At 31.7% G+C, this 27,466-nt stretch overlaps 1 protein-coding gene across 1 annotated transcript in view; it reads right to left on the bottom strand.

Annotated features, from left to right (window-relative positions):
• Positions 1-27,175, bottom strand: part of CERS3 (ceramide synthase 3) — a 76,325-nt gene extending 49,150 nt beyond the window's left edge. The window contains exons 1-7 of the mRNA XM_051980993.1: positions 26,984-27,175; positions 22,365-22,482; positions 14,872-14,990; positions 7,660-7,717; positions 6,921-6,971; positions 5,699-5,791; positions 3,518-3,646 (exon numbers count right to left, since the gene is read on the bottom strand). Of these exons, the coding sequence (XP_051836953.1) occupies positions 3,518-3,646; positions 5,699-5,791; positions 6,921-6,971; positions 7,660-7,717; positions 14,872-14,990; positions 22,365-22,482; positions 26,984-27,156 (741 nt within the window). The 5' untranslated portion in view covers positions 27,157-27,175. The remainder of the gene's footprint in view (positions 1-3,517; positions 3,647-5,698; positions 5,792-6,920; positions 6,972-7,659; positions 7,718-14,871; positions 14,991-22,364; positions 22,483-26,983) is intronic.
• Between the last annotated feature and the right edge of the window lie 291 nt (positions 27,176-27,466).

The raw sequence follows: 27,466 nt of genomic DNA, 5'->3' as shown, positions 1-27,466 counted from the left end.
TATTTTGCAAAAAAGAAACAGCGGACTCTTAGATCTTTTAGAACACTAATATGCAAGAGTTGGGGTGAAAGTATAATGAAAAAGGAAGATAACTTTGGAGTGAAATGTGGAGGGGATGGGAAGAAATGGAAGTAGACAGGAATATGCATAAAATATAGAATCATAGCAGATCAAATATTTCAACAATATAGTGCTATTATGAAGCAGAATTAGGATTTCCAAGAATGTACTACCTAGAACTTGTAGAAGAAAAGAAAGTATCCCATCTAATTTAGCTAATATTCCTCAAGTATTGAGCCTAACTCTCTCTGCTGCACCATGCTGTCTCCCACTAAGAGGGAGCTTTCATTACAATGTATTCTTCCTAGGGTATCAATGTCTCACTTTGCTTGGGAAATAGTTTTTTTGGGGAAGAAGTAATATTTACACTTAAGTCATTCAACAGGTGCAGAAATCTTCTCCAAGTTCAAACCAAGAATTAAAGTTGAAGTAAACTTCAATTTTACTGTTTCATAAGATCACTAAAATGAAACTTTATATAAATCTAAAGAATTTATTATTATACAGTTCTGAAGTATTAGGATTTTCTAACTATAATATATTAGGTTTAATATAAATATTGTTTAAAAGATGTGTGGAAATCTTAAAAAAATTTTTATCAGAAATGTTTAAACAGGCATACAAGAGATGCTTAGAAGAACTGCAATAGCTAATGTTGTTAAATTTAAATTTAAAAAAGTTTAGAAAATATTGTCTTCAGTTCTATGAAGGCTAATCAGATTTTCTTCAAGAAAGGGGTACATAAGTCTAGAGGAGCTCTCTCTGTGAGAGTCCAAAAAGAGTCAAAAATTGTAGCAGTTAAAATGACATAGTGAGTTGTGGTTTTTTTTTAAGTATGCAGGGGAGTTCTGTAATCTCCATTCCTAAAGGATTTTTATAACAGAGCATTCCTGGAATAATGAAATATAGAATCAGATTATCTTTTAAGGTTCCTTTTAGTTGTATGAGTCTATGGATGTACTATGATTTCTCTAGTCCTTGGTTGTATCTGTTATCAGTAAAAAAAAAAATTAAATCTGTGCTTAGTGATTTTTTTAAAGAAATTTTATGCTTTTCAATAAAACATCATTTATAATCACTGATAAAATCAAACTTTTTCATAATTTATCCATAAAAGGATTTTGAGTATTATAACCATGTGACATGATATTTTTCTTCTTGACAATAATGGGCCTCAAAACCTTTTCAAATATAAATCAACTAAATTTTGCAATATATTCCAAGCAGTATTATTTAGAGCCCCATTTTACAGGTGTGAAATAGAAAACAGTATTAAGTGATCTACCAAAGCCACAGTGAAAATGAGTGACTATGTAAGGATAACTCTCAGGGTTTAACTCTCCTCCATTAAGATACTACACTGTTATTTCAGTGGATAATGTTGAAAACACAAGTGAATCAGAAAGCTTAGAAATAACAGAGTAGTAAATAATTATGAAATCATTTTGAACATGATTATATTTTTAGGCAAATGCACAGAGACTATAAAAGTATTCGATGAATGGATAGATAAGGAAAGAAAAGGAAGAATTTTAATATGTATGGCTACATTTTTAGAAAAACAAATAGGAAAGTTTACACATAACTTATATTATTAAGCCATTGCTTTTCTTATGCATGTATAATGTGAGGAAAAAATTTGTTTTCATACCTCATTGAATTTATACACAATTTAGAAACAATTCTTTATTCACATAATATTTTCTACATAGTAATGTAAGTAGCCCTTAAATATATCTAGCTGATTATCCTGCAATACTTATTCTAGTAAAACATGGTTTATTCTACTAATTGAAATGTAACACATATCAATCAAAATTCATTTTGAAGTCATATGAAGTAGGTTGACTGCATTTGCTGCATTTATCATTAACCTAAGTATGTTTTAATGAATGTTGATGATGTATCTGAAACATTCTTCTTAATAGCATCCATTCAACTAAAACTGCTCTCACCAAAGTTACCAATGATCTTTTTTTTCCTTGATTGTTTCTCTTTAGATTTCCATGACACTATTACTATCCTGATTCTCTCTGTATTTGACTATTCCCTCTTAGTCTTCTTTGATGAATCTTTATACCTTTCCCTTTCCCCACCATACAGTCCAATGATGTTGGTCTCTTTCCTGTTCCTTACCTAAGATTCCTTTTATAGTCGTAGAAAAACTAAGACAAAGAGAAGTTAGAGGACTTGTCCAAGATCAAATGCACAGGAAAAAGCAGAGTAACTTTGGGTTCAGAATCACGGAACTCAGGTCTTTTGTCTCCCAATCTACATCTTTCCATTGCACCAATAGGAGAGAACTTTTGTTATAATATTCACTCTCTGAGACATTAATATCTCACATGCCTTAAGAAATAGCAGTTTGGGAATAAAGAAAAATAAGACTTATACTTAAGATATTCAGGAGGTGCAGAAATCTCCTTCAAGTTCCAACCAAGAATTAGGGTTGAAGGATATTTCAGATCTATTGCTCTCTAAGATCTCTAAAATGAAGCTTATGTAAATCTATAAATTTTATCATTATATGGTTCTGAAGTATTAAGATTTCCCAGAGGATAAAGCCAACTACATAATCACCATAATTATCCTCAGAAATGATCAAGGAGGGAAAAGAGAACTGAGCCAGCAAGTAGCAAACCTTTGTAAATGATTTAATACAAAATCCCTGGGAACTTCAACAATGACAACAGAAAAAAAATCCTGGAAAACCTTAGAAAAGTGAACCATATGGGGATTTAGAAAGTGACTTACTTTCTACTCTACTTCTCATATCTGCTCCAGATAAAAGGGAATAGAAATGAGGAAAAAGAAATAAGGAAAAAAAAGGTAAGGAAAAGAAAGATGGAAAAGAAACTGTGAAGGATTTTTTGTAGTATCATTTAAGACTCAAATAAAAGGTTTGGAATTCAAGTCTTCCTCCCCAAATCTGAAACAGCATTTTACCCCAAATAGAATCATTAGCTTTCTGCCAAAGGCATGAAGCTTATACAGGTGCAGTCTGAATATGATAGGAACTAGAAAAGACACCACAGTGAATCTAGTTTAATCCTCTTATTTTACAGATGAGAAATCTGAGAGATCAAATGACTTGTCAAAGATTATATAAGTATTAAGAGGACAACCTAAAAAATAATTTCAGGTTTCTTGACTGTAGATCAAGCATTCTTTTCAATGTATGTCACCTTTTAACTCAAACTGAAAATCAATATAAAACATCTTCCAAATGATCCTTCTTATTTTTGTCTGTCTTCATCTATGAAATTATAGAAATAATTACCAATTAAATATGGCAAAAAGATCTATACAAGAGACCTAAAGAGTTAAAAATTCTTGGAAGTATTTCGTGCAGGACTGAATAAGAATAAAAATGAAGAATTGAAAAAGGTTCATAAGCAATATTTGTTGGGAATAAAAATTCAGGAAACCATATTTGTTTAAAATTTCAAACTTTTACCTCAAGCCAAATGTCAGCAACATCATGGACAAGCATCACCAATGTCCCACTGCGAATATAATTAGTACACCAAGAAAAGCTCATCAGACTTAAAGCAGCCAGATGATGGATGACATGGGCTAGAAAATCCTAAACAGACAAATAAATAGACAGATAAATATATTTCAAGACTGACAAGTAAGTAATCACCTAGGAAAGGCCATTATCACAATATAATGCTACTGCTTAGAACACTGGGTATGTTGTATGTGTGTGAATTTATGTACAAATACCGATTGTTTCATTAAGTTTTATGAATGATGTGTATCTATAAATGTCAATTTAATTTTATACATATGTAAACACATATGCATACTTATATACATACATACATATATATTGTCCCAAAAGCTCAGCAGTATTTTAAACTTGAAAGATGCATTAAGAATTTTGGAATATCCTATCTATAAAATTATCTTTTTCTCTATCCATACACATATTCACATAATTACTGATATCCCTAAGATTAGTTATACTATCAATAAGTAGATCTCTAGTATATTGGGTAGATACTTTATGGAGAAGTAACAGAAAAATATGAAAAAAAGATGCAAAATAAAAATAAATACAAAATAAAAATGTACAGAAGGGTTTGTGACCTAAATCAGTTGAGAGGCTAGACATACCAAAGAAATCACAGGTTCATCAAAGCATGTCTATAAAAGACATATACATGTTTATACATAAAGGTATGTGAATATATGTATATAATATATAGATGGTTATATAGACAAATTAATTATTCATATTTATATAGCAATTTAATGCTTAAAAAGAACTACTGCTTCATTATTTTATATATGCATTATTTTTATTTGAAGGTACAAAATCCCTCTTAAAATAAATAAATGAAATAAAAACAGACTACCACTGAACTGCAAAAAAAAGTACTAGTTAATATCATTTTATGATTTGCCCGTGTGATATACTTGTTACTTCTTTTAAGAAGATTCTTCAACTCAATTCTTGAATAAAGGATTCTTTTGACAAAAATTTTAATCAATTATAATTCTAGAGAAATATGTACCTACACAATATGCATCAGAAATAGACAAAAGCTTGATTTAATGGGAGAAAAAATGTTTTCTGATAGATGTAGAATTCTTTTTTTTTAAAATGATTGCCTATTGTTCTTACATCACATTCATATCTCTCTATAAACCCTTTTTCTATTATCTACTTAGGGAGTCTTCTTTTTTTATGAATACTGAAAAAAAAAGTTAAGCAGCAATATAGAGGCTATTAGGGTTCATTCTTATAGGTTTTTCTTCTTTCCAGTTTGCTACAACAACCATTATCTTAGTGACAGGAAAACTAAAGTATATTCTCATAATCAAACACCACATAGGTGGTTAAGACAACTAGGTTTTCCTTCCCAATTATTAAATATTCTTAGTGTTCTTTAACATCTGCTTAAATACTAATAAGATATAAATCCACTTTCTCTTTGGAATGTAGCACCTGACTAATAACACTAGAATATATATCTAATCTGAATCTACAATATTATCAGTAAAATAGAATGACTCAGTAGTCAAATATGTATAGTTTGGCAAGTTCATTAGTAAGAACTACAAAACCTAGTGATTCCAAAGAGGAACTATTTAGTCATCTAAATAAAATTAACTTCTCTATAACTTAGCTTCTCTGCCAATAAAGCAAAGGTAATAATACTTGACAGTTATTTCCTGACAAAAATTTCTGAAGGACAAGAAAGAGGTTTTTTTTTTTTTTTTTTTTTTACAAAATAAATGAAAAGAACTCTGATTAATTTTTTAAAATCATGTATTAAATATATAATTAATACCAACTAGAGGGTATGTTTTCATAGTCAATGACATTTTGCCTTTTGAAAACAATGAAAACAAAGGCTTAAGTCAACAGGAATGAAAAAACCTCATGGTAGTATTTCCACTGATGAGGGGTAGAACTTTAAAATTAGAACTGACACTGTAATTGGACCATAATCACTTCTCTATCAAATATTTAGCAAAAGAAGAAAGAAAACGAATATAACATTAGTAACACACTATACTACTATTCTATGTGAAGAAATTAGGAAATTGAAGCTTCCCTAAAACATAAATTTTAAATCAAAGGTTTTGAAAGTGCTAATAAAGAAGTTTTATATATGATACTTGCCTTTCTCTTGACATCAGAACCAAGGCTAAACAGCAGAGACCAATAAAAACTCATCTCTAAAATGTAGTACCAGTACTGAGATGGTAACAATGGCTAAGAAAAAGAAAACATTCATTACTTTTTAAATATATAAATAACATATAATATATTTAGTGGTATTATCTTTGAAATTCAGGAAATAGAATTGCTTCTATGGGGACTAAATATGTAACAAATTAAGATTTGTATTAATCATAATTTATCAAGTGATTATTAAAAGCTACCATTTGAAATCTATTATTTATGGCCAAAGCCATGTATGTTAAGGTGGCATCCCTGCTTACTTATCCCAAGTTTCTACTAATTAATTTATTAATATTATGGAATATTTTCTGACTAAAAACTTATGAGTTATTAGGTACTTCTTAGAGCCTAGTATTGAAAAATTATAGAATCACAAATAGCCTTGAAAAGAATATCAGAAATCATTTAGTCCAACTCCTTCATTGTACAGATGAAAAAATAGGTCCAAATAAATTATTTTGCTTACCCAAGATCTCAGAGATACTTAAATGTCAGAGTTAGGATTTGAACTCAAGTCCTGTGACTCTATAGTCAATATTCTTTCCCATGCCATACTGTCTCTCAAAAAAAAAAAAAAATCTGTTGAGAGGCCCCATTCATGAGCAGAATAAGGAGTCACCTATATTGCATAATTTGAGTAATTTAGCAAAGTCTATCTGATCAAGAATATCCTTTCTACCCATCATCAGAAGCTCATCAGACTTAAAGCAGCCATATGATGGATGACATGGGCTAGAAAATCCTAAACAGACAAATAAATAGATAAATAAATATATTTCAAGACTGACAAGTAAGTTATCACCTAGGAATGGTGCTAATATCTTTAGACCCCACAATTAGAACTACATTTTAAGAACTTTCTGAGTTATGGCATTTTATGCTACATGTTAATAGGTGTTAATTTACCCAATTAGCTTATTAATATCCATTGTTACCTGGTAAAGAGTCCAAGAGACTAAATAAAAAGGGGAGAAATAGGGAAAACTAGAGACCACTGTACTTCTAGTGGATAGACTTCCTAGTTACTCAAGGGGCAACAACAAAGTTTTATGTGCCTTGGGAGAAAGGGAATATTGCATGATTGAAAAGCTAACTTTGCCAATTTTCTAGGTTTGCCCAAGGCTGTTTCAGTTTTACGAAGCTAAAAGAGTTGGCTTACCTGCTTTGGATAGCCATTCCAAACTTCCCACAGATCATAAAGCCAAGGTTTCTAAATACAAAAAGGAGGAAGAGGGAAGCAAAAACGTAATATTTTTCTTAAATTCAATGAACATTTAAATACTTATTATATGCAAAGCACTATATTTAGGCAATAGGCAGTGTAGTAAATACTATGTCGTTTTAATGTCACTGAAATATGATACATTTTCAATATTCTTGTCTCTCCCTTTCCCCTCCTCTGTCTCTTTCCCTCTTTTCTTCTTTTCCTCACTCTTTCCCTCCCTCCCCCTATATATGTGTGTGTGTGTGTGTGTGTGTGTGTGTGTGTGTATAATATATATGTGTGTATAATATATACACACATATACATGTTTAAATATGCATACCTATCATATATAAAACACTACTACAAATATAGTCAACAACAAAAATAACCTGTTACAAAGCATATAACTAAACATAACTTTAAAATGAAGTTACTTCTGAAATAATTAACGCTAATTCTATATTAGCCCTCCTAGAGAAGTTTAGATGGGTAATGATCTATATCTTGGAGGGAATACACAGAGATAATTCAAAGTGTTTATATGTATCAACCTAATTAATTTATCATAAGAATCTCAATAAAATGTTTTTTCAAAATAGTGCTTTTTGGTGCTATTACATCATAACAAACTCATAGGCAAGTATTACTTAAAGACTAGAGTCTAATGAAAGATACTAAAAAGATAACTTACATCATATAGAAATCCAATTCCAGCAATAGTTAAGAATAAATAAAACGTAAATCTCCAGCTGCCAAAATAAAGGAAAGTATTTATTGAGAGAATTGTGTAATGTTAGTCCTAGCAGTGACCTTCAAGATCCACCTAGTCCAATCCTTGCATTTTTCATATGAGAATCTGAAGCGCCTTGGTATACTGAAAAGACTGCAATGTTTAGAATCAGAGGATGTGGGTTCAGATACTCGCTCTGCTATTTATTTCTGTTTGTATGAATTTGGTCAAGATAAAATCTCTCCTAAACTCAGTTTCCATTCAGTAAATATCAATAAAATTCCATATCAATAAAATTAAGGGGTTGGACTAAATCATTGTTAAGGCTGCTTCCAGTTCAACATCTGTTATCCCAAGGTCACACTGCTAATTAATTATTAAACCAAAGCTACAATTCAGTGCCCAGGACCTTAAAATCAAAAACCTATTTTCAAAAGGGATCTCAGAAGTCATATGGTCCAATGCTTTAATTTTAAAGATGAGAAAACTGAGGTCTAGAGAGGTTAAACAATTGTTTCCAAAATAATTAAGCTAGTAACAAAAAGAAGACTTTTGGATGGAGGAAGTCCTTTAAGCACTCTTTACGCTACCATATTGGCTATTTTAAATACTTATCTAACTGTCTTTCTGGACTGATGCTTTTTTTGTAAAGGTAATTGAAAAAGGAAATGTTTTCTATTTAACAAGAAGGATAATTTGAACATATTCATTTAAGTTGATGTATAAAATTATCTGGAAGAGGATTTCAATTTAGCCAATAATTACACTTTTCATTATATACCCAAGAGCAGTTTTTTTTTTATGAAAACTTTCTTCACATATGACATACTTCTCCCAGGATATTCTAAAATACAGTCTTATTTCTCATTTCCTGATTCCATGGGAAAAAAATTATAAGGACCAATTGTTTATATCATGTGATCAAGAAATATCCCAAAGGATAACAATGTTAAAATTTCCAAATGAGCTATCAAAACTATGTAAATTTATTTTTACACTTGCTTATGAAATGAGCTTTGGTTCATAAAACAGAAAAATCTGTCTGATACAAGAGAGTGTAATACAAAAATAATCTTTATTAGGCAAGCTTCATAATAACAAGGTCATAATTTTCAGTAGCACATCTATTTGGTTGCCTCAAAAGAGTAAAATGTCATTTTTTTCTATATTTATTGGGATGAGACTAACTTAGAAGATAGATTTTTTTTCTAGAAAAGCCAAATGTACCTGAGAGATTGAATCTTTAAGATGCAGACAATGGGAGACAGTCAGAATAAAGGAAATTAACATTGCAAGATGGCCTTGTCAGAACCACAGTTCTGTAGATGTAGCTAACTGGGATTAGGGAGATAGAGACTCTACCCATCCCTTTTTTCCCTTTCATATACTGACACCAAATGTGTTGATTTTGAAACTACAGAATGCTTCTTCAGTGAATATTTTCTAGATATTCCACCAATTTAAAAAGTACCTGGCACTTAGCAGGTGCTTAATAAAATGCTTGTTGATTTGACTTCTAGATAGAAACATTTATTTTAAAAAATTGTATGGCCAAGTCAAGACTAATTAAAACAAAATAAAACTTTGGATTGAAAATGAGGAATGCTCTAGGATTAGACTGAAGTTAGAATTCTATCAAGAAAGCTGAAGAAGAAAAATACAGCTCAAGAATGAACCTGCCCTGACATGATGGAAAGATTTCTGCCTATTTGTAAGTACCTAATAGAAAATCAAGAAATAGCTACTTAATGCTTGCCTGCTAGGATTGAAAGCAGAGAAGGACTTTAGGTCATTTAGTCCAATTTTCTCATTTTACAAATTTAACTTGGGTTGGCTTGTCCTCTTGAATTGTTACCATGGAAATTTGTTTTAAAAAGAAAGAAGAGATTTGTTAATGGGCTGAGCAGACACTACTAATCATCCCACAAATTCCTGTGGTGGTTATTGATCACAAACCAATTTCTGAAATGGACAAAAGGGCTACTCCTCAGAAACTTGTATACTGGGCAGATAGTTCTGTGAGAGAGCAAAATAATGTTTCTCCTTTCTATGTATCATCAGAGTTTAGCACATAGTAGGTATTTATTTAATATTTATTAAATGATCTCTGTCCCTCATGCTTGGTAAGATTCATGGACCGGGGAAAGCTGAGGACAGGAGTGGAGCTAAAGTGCCAATGACAGCAATCGAAGGGAAATAAACTGGTGACTTGGTAAGAGTCAAGTGGCAGGAGTTAATGACCAGGTGCTGATGACCAGAGTTGCAGTGTTTACCTGCATCTCCTGGAATTAGTGAATAATATCAACTCCATTTGAAACACTTTTCTTGTCTCTTCCCTTCTCCAACCCCTCCTCCCTCTAGAGAAAGTTAGCTAGGGGGTACTTTGGATGGAGAGCTAGACCAAGTTAAAAAAAACTATTTAAAAACAACCTTGGACATTTACTAGCTGTGTGACCCTGGGGCAAGCCACCTGATTTCTGTATGCCTCAGTTTCCTCAATTGTAAAATGGGAATAATAATAGCACCTATCTCCCACAGTTGTTGTGAGGATCAAAAAAGTTAATTTTTGTAAAATGCTTAGCACAGTACCTAGTTCATAGTAGACACTTAATAGATTCTTCCCTTCCTCCCTTCCTTCTTCCTCCTCTTTTTCTTTTCCCTTCTTCCTTCCCTCTGCTCTTTCTTCCTTCTCTCCTTGCCTTGCTTTTCCTCCTTTTTCCTTCCTTCCCTTTTTTCTTTCTTTTCCTCCTACTTTCCTTCTTTCTTTTAACTTTGCTTCTTTTCTTCCTACCAACTTTCTACTTTCCTACCTACCTTCCTTGTTTCCTTCCTACTTTTCTTCCTACCTTCTTTTCTACCTACTGTCCTTCCCTTCTTTCTTTCCTACTTACCTCCCTTCTTAAGGTCTTTCTGAATCCAAGCTCAACACTATCTACTGAGCTATCTAAGTGATCCACATATTAAGTTCATTTTCTCATGTTAATGATTCCAAATATAAAATGTACAAGGTTTTCATAATATGTGTAAGTGACTTATTGTTAATGTTATTTTAAAATGTTTGCTAATACAATAATTTTTAAAAAGAAATGTATTTGCAAAAAAACTCTAAAAGGTTATATGCTCATGTTGGAATCTTTACAAACTGCTAACTAATTAGAGTTGATCTGATCTTACAAGAAGATGTTTTGGGCCAGAACCTGAAACAAGGTACTAAGTAGAACTAATTAGTACATGCTTGTGTTCACACCTTTACTCATGAGAGTTCACTAGTTTGCCAGATTCACAAAGTAAACTTTGTAACTTTGTGAATTCACACCTCCCTTAAAGCTCTTAGGGCCAGAGAGCACTATGGGAGAAAACCCATAATCCCATTCTCTCAGAAGAGTCAGATATAAGGCCAGTGAAGAGAGATCTATTGCAGAATATTTTCTACTTGGCTGGCTGGTGGCAGAAGAGAGTTCAGCTGGATTGAAGAGGAGCACTCTGGTGCAGACACAGAGCACTTTGGGAGATTGAGAGCCAGAAGCCCTCTTTCGGAGGCAAGGCAGATTCAACTTGGAGCTGGATTGAAGGCTGAAGAAAGCAGAGGCAGAAGCAAAGGACAAAACTGCAAGAGCTCTTGGAACCAAGCAGAGAGATAGGCCTCTAAGCTAACCGGGCTATATTGGAGATAATAAAAGATCTGAACTTTTATCACCTGGCTGCGTTTTGAGAACAAGATCACCACATACTCATATGTAAATGATTTTGTTACTCTACTCACTAATTGATCAAATGAAGTAATAATAAAATGATTTATTAAAAAATTGTCAGTTGATGAGTAAAAGTCTTTAAATGATTGTATGAAGTATATAGAACCACTTCTAGTAGTGATAACATAATTCACCACATGCACATTTCTTCATTGTTTATTAAGATAGAGGGTCTGATGTAAATCTTTAATCTCTTTTCCTGTTTTCAATCCCTTGATTTAGAACAGGGTACTCTTTTTTTCCCCACATATTTCCAAACAAAAGGATTTTGACCCTACACATCCAGCTTTATTTCTATCTATACCCTCTACTTTAGTCTAGCCAATCTTATGATTCTTTAGATTGTGAGGTCCTAGATTGTGAAGCAGAGACGTTTTTTCTTTTTTATACCTCATTTTTATATCTCCAGAATTTAGCGCAATGCCTGGGATACAGTGCTTGATTATTGATTCTCTAAGAACATCAAAGTCATTTCTACTTCTATACTCATATTTCTCTTGTGTGGGAGATGCTTTCTCCTCCCTATCATTCAAAATTCTGCTTATATTTCACAGCCCAGCTCAAGTCCTATCTCTAGATATGTGTGAAAACAATTATATGTTTGATAATATCTGTTGAACAAAAGGACTCCTGTAAGACTTGTAGCCCACATCAAATCATTTTGCATAGTCCTGAAGTTTCCTTTCCTGTACACTATCATTTTTCTTATTTTAGTCTCACTATTAGATTACAAGTTAAGAACGGAGACCATGTCTTAATACAGTTTCATTTCCATCCATGAATTGAGTATTTAATAAACATTCAATGAATGAAAAGTGATTAACTGGTAAAAGTAATTAGAAGCTTTTTTTTTTTTTAAGTAAGGCTTTCCTTTCATTATTTCTCCTGAGATTTTTCACCTTATGTTCCTTCAGATAAACCTTGTGGTCTGGGTAAATTTAAATACTCAGGGAGCCCAACTTGGGAATTGTATTGTCAATGGATTTTTACATACTGTGTCTTCTTCTGAAAGATGATGGCTTCTGCAAAGCCCTAAGAAGAGGACCTAAAAATACCAGATATTAAGCTATATTTCAAAGTAGCAATAATAATCTTTTAAAATGGTACTGGTTAAAAATACATAGATTAATCAGAGGAACAGATTAGGTAAACAATATACCAAAGGAAAGAAATCCATCCCAAAGATGACTCCTCCTCGTGCTGAGGTAATACTTCACCATGTGCAAATATTGAACCATCTACTGAGAAAACTGAGCAGTCTTTTTTTGTATAGACCTCATACCTTATACATAGATAAACTCCAAATAGATACATGATCTAGTTAAACAAGTTCCATCTTAAACATATTACAGGAACAAGGAAGATATTACCTCTCAAATGTATAGGTAGATTCATGACTAAATAAGAGAGGTACTCAAAAAATAAAATGGACAATTCTCATTAGATAAAAATTTTTAAAGTTTTATTCAAACAAATCCATGACTAGGAAAACTTGCAACAAGTTTCATTGATAAAGGCCTCATTTCCAATATATATAAGAAATTTATTCAAATTTATAATAAGAGCCGTTCCCCACTTGACAAATGATCAAAGAATATGAACAGACACTTTTAAGGATTTTTCATTTCTCTTTTTTTTTTTTCCAATATGATGAGAGTATGTGAGGGAGAAAAAAAATAGTTAATAATCAAAAAATTTAATTGAAAAGGATATTTGACAATGTTCTCATTATGTTTTCTTAACATAACTTTTTACCTTAGATGATGCTTTAATTCTGGGCTCAGAGATAGAAATGGTACTTGTCCAATAGAAAAAATAAGAATCATGTTTGCTTTGAAGAATAATAAAGGAAAATACACCCCATTACCAGATCCTGGGGAAAACTTTATATTATTTTGAAGTAATATTCTAGACATTAGTCCAGAGCTAGATGGCATCAATAGTATATTCAAGAAATGAGAACAAGTATTTTAATTAACAAAAATGAGATAAGAAAACCACTACATGCAGTGTTTTAAGTCAAAAATAGAAAAGAATGTGAATTAGTCTTGAAATCATGAGAAATGAGAACTAATTTTAAGAGGCATTTTAGAAATAAATTTATTCCTCTAAACTTTACCCTGGAAAGTAAAAGCACTGTCAAAAAATATTTCTGAGATCCAACATCAGTCCAATTGATGAAAATGTCTGGACCATTTGGAATTATGCTAATAACTAACGAAATAACTAAAATGTTGAAATACCTTTTGACCCAGAAATCCCTCCACTAATGATGTAACCCAAGAATTTCAAAGATTAAAAAAAGGGCTTGAATACACCAAAATATTTATAGTAACTCTTTTTGTAATAGCAAAGAACTGGGGTGAAGGAGTAAAAGTCCATCAGTTGAGGAATGGCTAAACAAATTAAAGTATAAGAATGTAATCGAATATAATTACAATTTAAGAAATAACTAACAAAAACTTATATGAGAGGGAAGATCATATGAACAAAGAAAGTATGCACAACCAGTTAATAAAATATGCAATTACTATGATACTGTTAATGGAAACAAACAAAACAAAGCCAAAACTGAATACTGTAATTAAAATGATCAAGCTTGAGTCTTAAAAAATAGTTATGAGGATATATTTGTCCTCTTTTCTTTGCAACAGTGGAGATAGGAAGGGATGGGATATAAAATAGGAAATTAAAGATAATGTTAGACTAAATTGATGTACTGGTTAGTGTTGCTAAGCCTCTTTTTTCCTTTATTATAAAGACAAATTTTCTATTTAATGGGAAAGAGATTTATTGAAAAAAATGATAATAATTTTTTAAAAATAACAATTTTTCTTAACAAGAAAGAAAAAAATTAAAGGGAAAAAATGAAGAGTAATGTCTTTTGCACCTTATTTTTGTTTGGGTAGAGGTGTCCATGCCTTTAATAGATGAGGTATTACGGAACAAAATAACATTTTGCATAGAAGTAGCTGTGTCTAATTGAGAAAAAAAATCTTTCCTGATAAATTATTAAAATACTACCCTAATAAACTATTAAAGTCTAGGTCTCTGTTGCAACAATACAACTTGAAGCCCTAACCCGACTTGACTGTCCTATTCAAATATGACAAGAAGAAAGTAAGTCTTCTTAATTTACATGGAAATGATGGGTTAAATATCTGATTCAGACAAAAGCAGATGATTCTGCCCTATATTCTGAAGGGAAAACAGAACTTCCCCCATATAATCTGTGCTGACAATTATAATGTGGTTGCAAAAAAAGATGATGGAGTTCTAAATTATAAATGAACAAAACAGAGCAAGCATTGACTGATTCCTTGAATAGATGAACTGGTTGAAAAAATATGTGGGTTATATCCTAACCTTTAGAATATGTACATGTGCACAAAACTATTCATGCTTCTAGCATCCTTCTTACCAAGCTTCCTGGAATTTTTTTAGTCTGCAAGGTCTTTCTTGATCACGCCGTCTCTTAAACCATATTTCAATTTGTTGTACAGTTTGGTTACTCTTCTTTGCTAGACCATATAGATCATTCTGAAAAGGGACAAAACAAATTAATAAATTATTGATTAACAATAAATATATAAGGGTCAATAAAGAAGCAACAGACTAAAAAGGGAAAGGACCTATTTGTATAAAAATATTTACAGTAGCCCTTTTTGTGATGACAAAGAATTGGAAATTGAGAAGTTACACATCAATTGGGAAATGGCTAAAGATTCTCTAGGAAAAAAATTGATGGAGTCAATGAAGATTTCATCATACTATTTTTCACTTCCTTTTTTTTTTTCCATTTTTTCTTTTCGTTTGTTTCTTCTTTCATAACATAACAAATATAGAAATATATTTTACATGATTGCATATATGCAACCTTTATCAAATTGCTTACTATCTTAGGGAGAGGTATGAGAAGGGAGGAAGGAGTAAATTTTAAATGTATGCTAAAAATTAGCTTTACATGTTATTGAAAAAAATCAAATACTATTTAAAAAAGGAGAAGCAAGACCAAATGTGATTCATTGTAGTGGAACTAAGGGAACTACAGCAATCTGCGGCAAGTCCAGATACATGTAAAGCTAATTTTTAGCACACATTTAAAATTTACTCCCTCCTCCCTTTGCATACCTCTCCCTAAGATAGTAAGCAATTTGCTATAATTTTTAAAACCATAAAAACACTATGCCACAAAAGCCAGGTAGTCTTGTATTTTTGAAGTTTTGTATTTTCACTGAAGTATTCATTCAATACTTTGTCTTGGGATACTCCTAGTTCTCAAAAGGTCAGCATAATGCATGATCTGGCAAGTGATAAAAAAGGCTAGAAAGGTTTTAAGTTTAGGTTTAGTGGGAGGACTTTTTCTTAGTGCAGAGAATTATATTTGCCAAAAAGTGATAAATTTTTCTATCTTCCAACTTTTAAAGACTATCTCCAAAGCCATAAAGAGGTTATGAATTGCATTGTTGAAGGAATGCCCACATCAATTAAATCACAGATCCTTTAAATACTTGTGCAAATTAAAGAGGAAAATTGAACAAACAAAAAATAACTGCCACTCTGAAAGTGAAGATTCATAAAGTTCTTAAAACTACAGCAAGTTCAAAGAAGTATTAAGAGAAATGTAACAAAATGGAAAAAGCCTTTTACTACAAAGGCAAATATAAATTATTTGAAGAATGTACAATGTTTTTTAAATTATGTGTATTTTTTCAGACTTCAGTGAAAATAATCAAAAGATAGGCATACTTAGAATAAGAATTTTTAAAAATTTAGTGAAACATCTTGTGATTATTATGCTTAATTACCCCTTCATAGATACTGTAATTGAAACCCAATAAACAGAAATTTAAAGCTGTAAAAGATCTTGGACTTTGTATAGTTCAATCGCCTCATTTACAGATCAAGAAACTGAGGCCTTGAAAGGTAATATATTTAGAATTCAGAAGAACCTTAAAAATCATCCAGTTCAACCTCATATTATAGATGAGGTAACTGAAGCACAGAACAATTAAGTGACTCGCTCAAAGTTACATGATAGAGATGGGATTTGAATTCAAGTCTTCTGGCTCTAAATACAACATTCTTTTTCTTATATATTATTGTTTTTCTTAAACTGAGGATGACAGATGATACAATTTTTCTTTGGTCCTGACTAGTAAGTTTGAGCCAGGATTTAAACCTTGCAGTTTTTAGTCAAAATTTCATATTCTTTTCAATAAACATCTGTCCAAGGTGTCATAGTTAGTGGCATTTCTCATCCTGAAACTTGTAACTCCTGATCTAGTACTTTTTTTACTATGCCATACTTTTCAACAGTTCTGGAAATTAACTTGATGCTAGCTCAAACCTATATTGATAATTTGTTTTCGTACATAATCAATAACATATGATATATTTCTAAACCACTCTCAGATAATTTCAATGATGAAATCAATTCCTACTTCTCTTGGGAAATAGAAATATTTGCTACTAGAAAAAAAAGACAGTATCTAGAAAAACATAGATATATAAAATTTTACTGAATTATTATACAAAATTTATATAGTTTGAAACATTGCAAAAATATTTGCAGCAAATATGCTAGATAAATGTGTGACATCAAGAATATATATATGCATATATATGGAAATCTATAAGACTAATAACATATGTTTTCCAGTGGAAAGTTAAAAGACAATTTATAAAGGAAGACATACAAATTCAATAAGCACAAAGAAAGTTGCCCAAATTCTCTAATAATCAGAAAAATTCTAATCAAGACAATCTTAAGATATCACTTTAAATTATATACCAAACTGGTGTGGAAGTCAGGATCAGGGAAGATATTGGCAAGACTATGAGGAAATTGTTGATGGATTGTAGACTAAAAGTAACACTTTGGACAGCAATATGTAAATATGGAATAAAAGTGAAAAATTAATATTATTTTTCAATGACACCTAAGTTCCTATCCCCAAAACATGTCTGTAATGTTTTGTATTCAAGCTATTTGTTTCAAACTATTCAGAGCTGTTTTGTTTGTAATAACAAAAACAGAAACAGCTTATATATTCAATTATGGGAATATTTAATATTGGTATATAATTAGAACATATGTCCTAATTTAATATAGTGAAATAAAAATGATAAATATGGAGTTTACAAAGAGAGCCAATGTAGCATAATAGATGGAGAGCTGGTTGAGGAACCAGGAAGACTTAAGATTTAGATTCTGCCTCTGATATGCTGGTTTTGACTCTGAGCAAGTCACTTAATTTCTTTGTGTTTTAGGTAACTCTCCAAGATTATAAGTTACACAGAAGATGATGACCTGAGTTGATAGAGGGAATTTCCCTACCCAAAATTCTCTAACCAGTGAAAGCACAGATCTAGTTTTCATACCTATCCCTTTGAAATATAAAGACATATATGGGAACTGTGTTCAGTTGTCTCTTGAATAATTCATCTGAACTCTGCAATACCAAGGTATTTAGAAAGTAGTGTGGAAATCGTATACACTCTATCCACTTCTCAATCCCAAACAAGAAATTGTTTGGGGCAAGAGACATTTTTGAACTTGACACCAAAATTACAGTACGATTATGATGCCGTTACATGTTTATATATAGAATTATCATAGTCTTCAAGATAACTCCCTTTATTTTTAGGTTCTCTGATTTGAGACAAATAAGTAGAGTAGTGGATACAGGGCTGGATTTGGACCAAAGGATAGTTAAGTTCAAATCCTCCATCACACATATCATGTATGTAGTCCTGAGCAACAGGGTTTCTCTGAAGATCAAATGTGCTAACATGCAAATCTTAAAGCTATATAAAAATGCTAACCACTATTATTTCCACATTTCCTTTAACTCCTTTACCAGAGCAGCATGTTTGCAGTTGGAAGTTACGGGGATTTTGTTGGTTTTAGAGGAAGGGGCATAGATTTTTGATGTTTTTACAAAGTAAAACAGTTAATACAATAAGTTCCACTGTATTATTAATTTTATCAAATAGCAGAATGTTTGATCTATTGGCTAGGATTGTTGATCTGTTATTATGGCACTATCCCAATACATCTTGAAGTAGTTACATTAATGTACATATACATTACACATATATTTATGGATATATATTTCCACATACACATATTGTGTTTCTTAGATTCATATGTGTTAAATACCATGTTAATTTATCAAGTCCCATTTGAGGACTGGCTGTTAGATGTGATTTTAGTAGTTTTATTATAACAATGTTATTGCAATCCATAACAGCCAAAGTGATGCATACTTTGCTCCACATTGTCACTGATCACAGAGCCACATCAGACACAATTTGTATGTATTGCCAAATTTTTCATCATTATATGTACGCAATACTTTGTAGGGGTAATAATTCTACCCTGAATCATTACAACAAAACTTTTGGTCACACCCAACAAATAACCTTGTACTCTCCCTCCTATAAATAAATCTGACAGTTTCATCTACATAACATTTTCCAAGTTAGTGTGCAGAATGTGAATCTCTTTTGGATACCATGTACGAATATATTAAGAGGTCATTTATTATAAGCTATTGGATTACTTTATTCTGTCTTCCTAAATTCTAAAGACATAAAACTATGGTTATTTTTCACTAATATATATATATATATATATATATATATATATATATATATATACACGCCCACACATACATATATATATATATATATTATATATATATATATATATATATATATATATATATAACCTGATGCTACAGAAATAATGCTTTAATTTTGTAATATAAATTGATGGTATCAATTAGTCCCTTGTACTTTTCCACTGAACATTTAAATTATATATATTCAATACACCAATATATATTCTTTATGGCATTCTATTTGGCCCTATTCATTTTTACCACTAATCAGTATTCCTTAGGACTATGGAATACTAGTGAGTTCTTTCCACTATAATTCAAGTTATAGGACCTGAGTCTCATTCTATTATCCATGATGTTCCTTAGAGCTATATTAAATCATGCTGAACTGTCAAATAATTTAGACTACGTACAGTAAACACTACTTTGCTATCTTAATTTTACTGCATATCGTGTGTGTGTGTGTGTGTATGTGTGTGTGTGTGTGTGTGTGTGTGTGTATTTTCTTCACTGAAAAGAGTCACGTTGTATAATGGAAAGAACATGAAAATTCAAGTTCTATAACTGGCTCTTCCAGCTGTGTGACCTAATAAAATGAAAATCCTTGTGACTCTTTCCTATCTATGAAGGAATTGGGCTCTAAAATTCAATAATTCTACAAACAGTATGCTTGTTTTGAAAATATTTTCTCTATTATGTGATCAATTCTTCTGATATGCAAAGTTTTTCTTTGGTTAAAATCTTAAATATTTTTGTCTTTTTTTATAGCAAATTTATTTATCTCACTAAGTTTTACTTTTATTACATGTTTATTTTCACTTATTCAAACCAGATTCTAAGGACGTAATTTACCAGATTTATTTATAATTCATTATCTTAAGTAATTTGTTTTAGAGTTGGCAAATAGCTTCAAGTCAAGTAAGTAGAACAAATATCTGATAATATGACATTTTCCTTTATGTTTTATGCTAAAGTTATGATCAACTTAGCTTTTTAAGTTCCAAATGGATTCTGGATCCTAAAAAAAAGCAATCTACATCTGAAATAAGTTCCACTTTAGATAGATTACTTGTTTTTTTTTCCCTCTTAAAAGATATATAATTACATTCAATTGGCATGATCTATCACATAACCATTTGCAATAATAAAAAAAAATGTGAAATTGATATTTTATATAGTTCCCAATTAAAACTGAGAAATTAAACACCAAGAAGGTTAGAATCATACTTGAGGTAAGAGCAAGTTGATTATTTCATGATCTTATGATGGATTATGACTTGGATAATTCTGTCTACTGGTTTGCCTTATTTTGTAATCAAGTATTAACACCCTACTACAAACTAAATCAATATCACACATTTCCTAGAAGTCATTTTTTCCTAGTAAGAATGACCTAAAACCAACTTCAGAGCCAGATTAGAACACTTTCAAAGGACTCCTCATACTTACTGAAACTGTGCTTTCATTGGATGATAATAATTTCATTATCTACAGCCATTAGAGTTAATAATAGAAGTCATCACTTTCAAAAAACTCCATCAGTTTTCATTGTTTCAATTTGTTGGTTTTAGCTATGATAAACTAAAGTTGGAGTGAAACACCTCTGCCTGACTTAGGTTATTTGAATTAGATAGACTAAAAGTAAACAAACCAAAAAAAACACCTAAATCTTTTTCCTTTGCTTCATTGATATGACCAAATTGTATAATTTGCAAGGCCAACTTGCTGGTAATGGGCTTCTCCAGTTTTTAAAGTTGGACTATATCCTGGAAAGCAGAGAATGCTGTTGCCAGAACATTCTCTAAAAGTGTGGCAAAATTAGCCAGACTTAGCTGGTAATGCACTGTTATAGCCTTCAAGAAGCCAATGATTCCTTTCATTTAATAGCCTGATGAGGAAATTGTTGTCTTAATTGCTAGAAAGATGCACATTGCTTCCATATTATATATGTATGCCAACTTATTTATTTGCTAAGAGATTGCCTTGCATATGGAGTTTTACAATGAACTTCCACATACAACATCTTTGAATGATTTGGCAATTATAATGACAACACCTTTAGCCAAGGCAGCTAGGTGGTACACTGGATAGAGCACTGCACTTGGAATTAGGTAGTCTCATCTTTGTGAGTTCAAATCTAGCCTCAGACAAGTAACTTAGTAACTTAGCTGGGAGACCCTGAGCAAATCATTTAATTCTGTTTGCCTCAGTTTCCTCATCTGTAAAATGAGCTGAAGAAGAAAATGGGAAACAATTCCAGTATCTTTGTCAAGAAAATTCCAAATGGGATTAGGAAGGTTCAGATATAACTGGAAATGACACAATTACAACAACAAAATACCTTAACTATTGACTGTCACTGAATTTAAATGATTATTTCCTACTGCTCATAATATTCTGGTAAAGAAGTATTGCTAACACGATTAGCAAAACACAGGTAATTCAGCATATAATAATTTCTAATAATGTTTTCTCATTTATATTAGTAGAATTTAAGGAATATGTGAACTGAAAACCAAACCATCATTCAATGTACCTTATCACCCTCAAATAATCAATCAAAATAAAATAAAAGGATAGTTCAAGTCACTATGGCTATCCTAAAGCAAATTGATAAATGAAATTGTCCCAAGTTTGCCAGGTAATTTATCCTTCAGCAGGTCACTTTTTGTTGAAAAGAAGTCAATCCTGCTTAAAGACCAATGGTGTTTGCTCAAGACCTGTCTTACCATAATCCATATTTATATTAGAACTCAGAAAATTCTTAAAGTTATTCTGTCTGAACCTATATCCATGGTGACCAGTAGAGTCAGTTATCTCTAGAATTATGGATTTCTTCTACTGTAGATGAAATCACAGAACCTATATCATAAAAGATCTAGTTCAGAGTTTAGATAAGCTTCTGTGACATCTTTGCAAATCAAAGGCATGAAATCTTGGATAAGTTCCAGTTAATTATGTTTTAGGGATGTCCCCTTTTGAGCAAAATAATTAGCCTTCTTACTATTAAGGATATTGACCTTAAACATTGATTTCTTTGTTAAATCAACCATTAACATTTATGTTAAATGAACTATTAACATTTATCTATCATTTCATATTTTGTTTTGGATGCCATGTGCCTTGTCAGCAGGATAATGAAATGAGTCCAAATGAATCAAATCATTCGCAGGTCAACTGGAACAGATTCCTTAAGCAGATGAGGTAAACTATGGATGCCTGATTAAAACATTAAGGCTGAAGTTTTCTAATCCAAAAGCTATCTGCAATGAATTAATATGCTTACTTGGGAAGGATGCCTGTTGGATTGGATGAAAAAATTCTCTAAGACAGGATTTTGCTGAATCTTCTTTGGGATTTTCTTGTTTATGCCCAAAGTCTTTGCTAGAGGTATGGCAATAAACCTGTAAGAATATGAAAGAAAAGAAAATGAAGACTTTAGCCCTCAAAGACACTAAAAAAGTATAATAGTAATTTTCTGATTCTATTAAAAGGCTGGTCATTTATTTCTATTATTGCTGACTTTGCCTGGATCAAAAGACTGTAGAACAGAAGTGTAGAGAAAGAAATATTTCAGGATTTGCACAAAGGCAGTAGCTTAAAAAGGAAAAAACAAAACAAAACACAAACACAATTTTGAAATGCTATTTATGACAATCAAAATATGTTTATATGCAAGTCTAGGAATTTAAATAGTTATATTACTTCTTGCAGCATTGGGAAAATATAATAATATAACTTTCTATTTCAGTTATTTCTACCTTCAACATATATTAGGAACTAAAAAGCCTACAAAATTAACTGTGAGTTTGAGAATTATTTTGTGGTTAAGGGTGATATAAACATATATAACAATTTCTATGTTTATATGAATGCATATTTACCTTCTATTAAACTAATTCATTGACCAGATATTTATTAAGTCCTTACTATGTGCTGAGCTCTTTGCTAGGTGCGAGGATAATACAAAGTAAAATCAAAATATCCCTTGATTTCAAAAGCTTGAATTTTATTGGGAGATGCAATAAGTTGGCACAAAATCTAAACAAAGTAAATATGATATAATGGAGGAAAAGCAGAATTAGTAAGGGTCTGAGAGTACTTGAACCAAGCTTTCTGAGGAAATTAGAAGTACAAGCAGTGTTGAGGAAGAAAGGCATTCCAGAAGTGTGGTCAGGCTATGAAAGTAGGAAACTAAGTGATGAAAGGGAAGTAGATTGTATGATTTGATCAATCAATAAATCAAATAATTACTATTTATTGAACATCAGTTATATGTAAGGACTTGCAATCCTGGTTGCAAGGAGATTTCTTTCTAATGAGAGAGATAAGTACATATACATATACATATACATATATATGTATATGTATATATATGTATATATGTAATAGATAAATATATGAAACAGACAACCAGTCAGTCAAAAACATTTATTAAGAGCTTACTATATTCCAGGTATCAAGTGAAGGGCTTCAAATACCAAACAAGAGTGTTGATATTAAAAACAAAAGGAAGCTACTGAATCTTCTTGGACAAAACAGTGAAATGGTCGGAATAATGATTTAAGAATACCATTTTGAATTTTCTTTTTCTTGCCTTCTAATTTTGAGGGAGTAGGAAGGAATAGGTGAGGAAAGAATTCAGAACTGGAAAGAAAGAAAAAAAGCCTTTGATGTATACAGATATAAAGTAGGAAAAGTATATCACTTTGGCAACTATATGAAGTATGGGTTGGAAAAGGAAGTTGCATAGGTAGGAAAACTAGAGCACAAATACAATAAAGTTAGAGATTATGATCTGTATAATTATCTTTCATGATCCCTTTCATGATCACAAAAAATGTGGTTGTGGGGAAGGAGTCAAGATAGTAGAGAAAAGGCAGAGACATACCGGAACTTTCCCAAATTTCACTCTAAAGAACATTAAAATAATCCTTCAAAACAAATTCTGGAGCAGCAGGGTACTCAAAAGGATGGGGTAAAACAATTTTCCAGCCCAAGTCAACTTAGAAGGTTGGCAGGAAAAGTTTTTCTCATCAGGTTAAGTGTAGACCTCAAGTCAGTATAAAGAATGCTTGAGCAAGATAGAAGACCATGTGCCAGCAAGATAACATCGGACTTTGGGGGCAATTGAGTCTTCCAGAACTCTCAGCCCACATAGTAAGGGCAGGAGGCAGGGATGGAGGAAGTGGGGAAGAGATCAGACAACTGGTAAGAAGAAGATTATATGGGTCTGGTTGCTGCTACTAGATGTAGGATTTAATTCCATTGCTCAATACTTGATCCATCACAGTTCTGGATCACAATACGGAGGAGGAAGAGTATTAACTTGCCAGAGCTTGTAGCCACAGGACAGCGGGGACCATGGCCACAGTTCCAGGGTGGAAAGAGTACTTGTGGTCTCTCATAGAACAGAGCACAGTCTAGGAAAGTAGCGCCCTTACCTCTCCTTAGATCATACTAATTTGGAAGAATTGAAAACTTATGTTTGCCTAGAACTAGCACCAAAAAAAAAAACCAGCTGCACAAAAAAGCTGAAGGTTCAAGCAGTCCCTCCTCTATCCCAGGAACAGAATCTAACTGTAACATAAAGTAAAAAGTAACATAAAGCCAAGAAATTGGCTGGTAGAGAAATGCAAATTAAAACAACTCTGAGGTACCACTTCATATCTATCAGATTGGCTAACACGACAGAAAAAGATGATAAATATTGGAGAGGATTCAGGAAAATTGGAACATTAATGCATTGTTAGAATTGTGGACTGATTCCACCATTCTGGAGAGCAATTTGCAACTATGCCCGAAAAGCTATAAAACCATACATATACTTTGATCCAGCAATATTTCTACTATGTCATTATCCCAAAGAGATAGCCAAAAAATGGAATCACTTGTGCTAAAATGTTTATAGTAGTTCTGTTTATGTGGCAAAGAAAGAGAAATCAAGGGGATACCTATCAATTGGGGAGTGACTGAACAAATTATGAATGTAATGGAATATTATTGTTCTAAAAGAAAAGATGAGCAGGTGGGTTTCAGGAAAACCTGGAAAGACACAAACTAATGCTGAGTGAAGTGGGCAGAACTAGGAAAATACAGAGGCTTTCTTTAAAACACCTCTATGGAGAGAGAAAAATAAGTGTGAAGTGGAAGGATATTACTGAATTTTAGAAGTCTTTACCACACCCACACCTATATGTGTGTGTACTTATTATACATGTATGTATGTACGTAAATATGCACATGTACAAATATTTGTGTATATATATTATAAACTTGATCCTTCTATCATATGCATAAACCTAAAAGGTTGAAAAGTATAATGTATTTGGGTTTTTAAGATCTGGGTCCTTTAAAGCAAATTTTCCAGGAGGAAAAAAAAGTCTTCTTATGTTTTGATAACTATGAAATACACTAGTCTCCATTAAGTTTCATTCTGCAAGAGCTGCTCCCAAAGAATGCAGTCCCACAAGCCTTTATTGAGAATACAGACCCTCTCTTTAAATAATGAATCTTTTCAATTAAACAAAGATTAGCTTTTTGACAATGAAGGAAAATACATATTAAAGACAGATTGCTGGCTGCCCTCCTTTTTCTTTTCATGGAAATAGTGTGTAATTCATAAAATATAAAGCAGCTCTTCCTGATATTTTTGCTTGGAACCTCAAGGATCAGTATTTTAACATGGGTTTACTAGTTTATTTTGTGGGCCCTTGTATTTAGGTACCTTAAATGACCCTTAAATGAGGACATATTAGGCAGTTAGATGACTAGAGTACTAGATCTTGGGTCAAGAGGACCTTCCTCAGACACTAATTGCAAATCTGGGCAAGTCATTTAAACTCTGTCTGGTTCAGTTTCTTTATCTTTAACAATGGAATAATAACAGCATCCATCTTCCATGGTTGTTGTGAAAAAAAAAAGAAATTATATTTGTAAAGCACTTTACAAATCTTAAAGAGCTACAAATATTCTTTCTATTATTATATTTATTAATACATGCTAAAGTACTTCTGACAAGCCATAAAAATGTCAGATTATATTGAATGGAAATGCTAATCTTGGACCAGAAGTCCTTAAAACTTTTAACTGAAGGTTGAGGGAAAGTAATCTTAAATGCATACACCATATTTTAAATCATTTTGTCTCCCTTCCTGATTTGCATTACCAGGTTTTTGATAATCTGAGAACATAATTTTAATTTCAGAAACAGAATGGTTGCTGTGCAAGAAGACAGAATCTGAAGTAGAAATTAAGCTATACTGAAGAAAAAGCTAATTATCCATGCAATCCAGAATATCTGGTCACTTACACAAAGAAAAGGGGTTATGTAAATTCAGACCAACAGAAAAATGAGGCTCTTTTTCACTATTTTTATATGTAGCAAATAATACTAAACTGATTTAAACAAAAATAAATGGTTTAGAATACTTGAAAAAATGTAATAATACTGATATGTTCTTCCCTACAATGATATATATTCCATATAAAACTTTCTTTCCTTTGCAATAAAATGTGAAATCCATCCATTTTAGAGACAAAATGTCATTTACATTGTTAGGTGGCAGAACAGACAGAACACTGTACTTCTATTCAGGAAAGCCTGAACTCAAATCATACCTTGAATATGTAATAATTGTGTGATCCAACTCAGTTTTCTCATTTATAAAATGGAGAAAATAATAGCACCTACTTCACAGAACTTTGCAAATCTTAAATGCTAATTATTATTCCTATTTTAAACTCTTTTTAGTTTTTCCTTCTTCCTGAACTTGCATATTGATGCAATTTTGAGTTTAAAAAAATCTTCCTAAAAGTTGTTTTTCATAAAAATTAATGATTATTTTTCTAAAACAAAGAAAATAAATGGATGGAGGAAACCAAACATACTTACATGAAACTTACCGTTCAAAAAAGTATCTGATGATCAACAATAAGAAAGCACAAGGAACTGTTATATATAAATGAGAAGGTTTTACAAAGACAAGTCCATCATGATCTTCAAGATCGGACCATTTCATTGTGGGAGGAAGCCATAATTCTTCCAACCAGAACCAGTCTTTAATTGTTTGAAGCATCCTAAGGAAGGAGAAAAAGAATAAGACGTTAATACCGTAAAGGAAAAAAAAGCTCATTTCAGATACCATACACCAGTTATGTCCTCTCTCATAGAGATAGATTTAAGTTATTATTATCTACTAGACTTTATGGACCTGATATAGGGAACTCCTGGGTAAAAAAAAATTTCCTTTACAGTACATTCTTTGTAATTTATTGTCTCAAAGAGTTACTAGAGCATTAAAAGTAACTTTTCCACTTTTTCCATACTTCTGTATGTCAGAGATAGATTTGAACCCAAGCCGCTTGGTTTGTAGGGCAGCTTTTTAT

This window comes from Antechinus flavipes, chromosome 2 (genome assembly GCF_016432865.1).
Source record: "Antechinus flavipes isolate AdamAnt ecotype Samford, QLD, Australia chromosome 2, AdamAnt_v2, whole genome shotgun sequence".
In the NCBI taxonomy this organism is placed as follows: Eukaryota; Metazoa; Chordata; class Mammalia; order Dasyuromorphia; family Dasyuridae; genus Antechinus; species Antechinus flavipes.
This window is presented reverse-complemented; position numbering and strand designations above follow the sequence as displayed.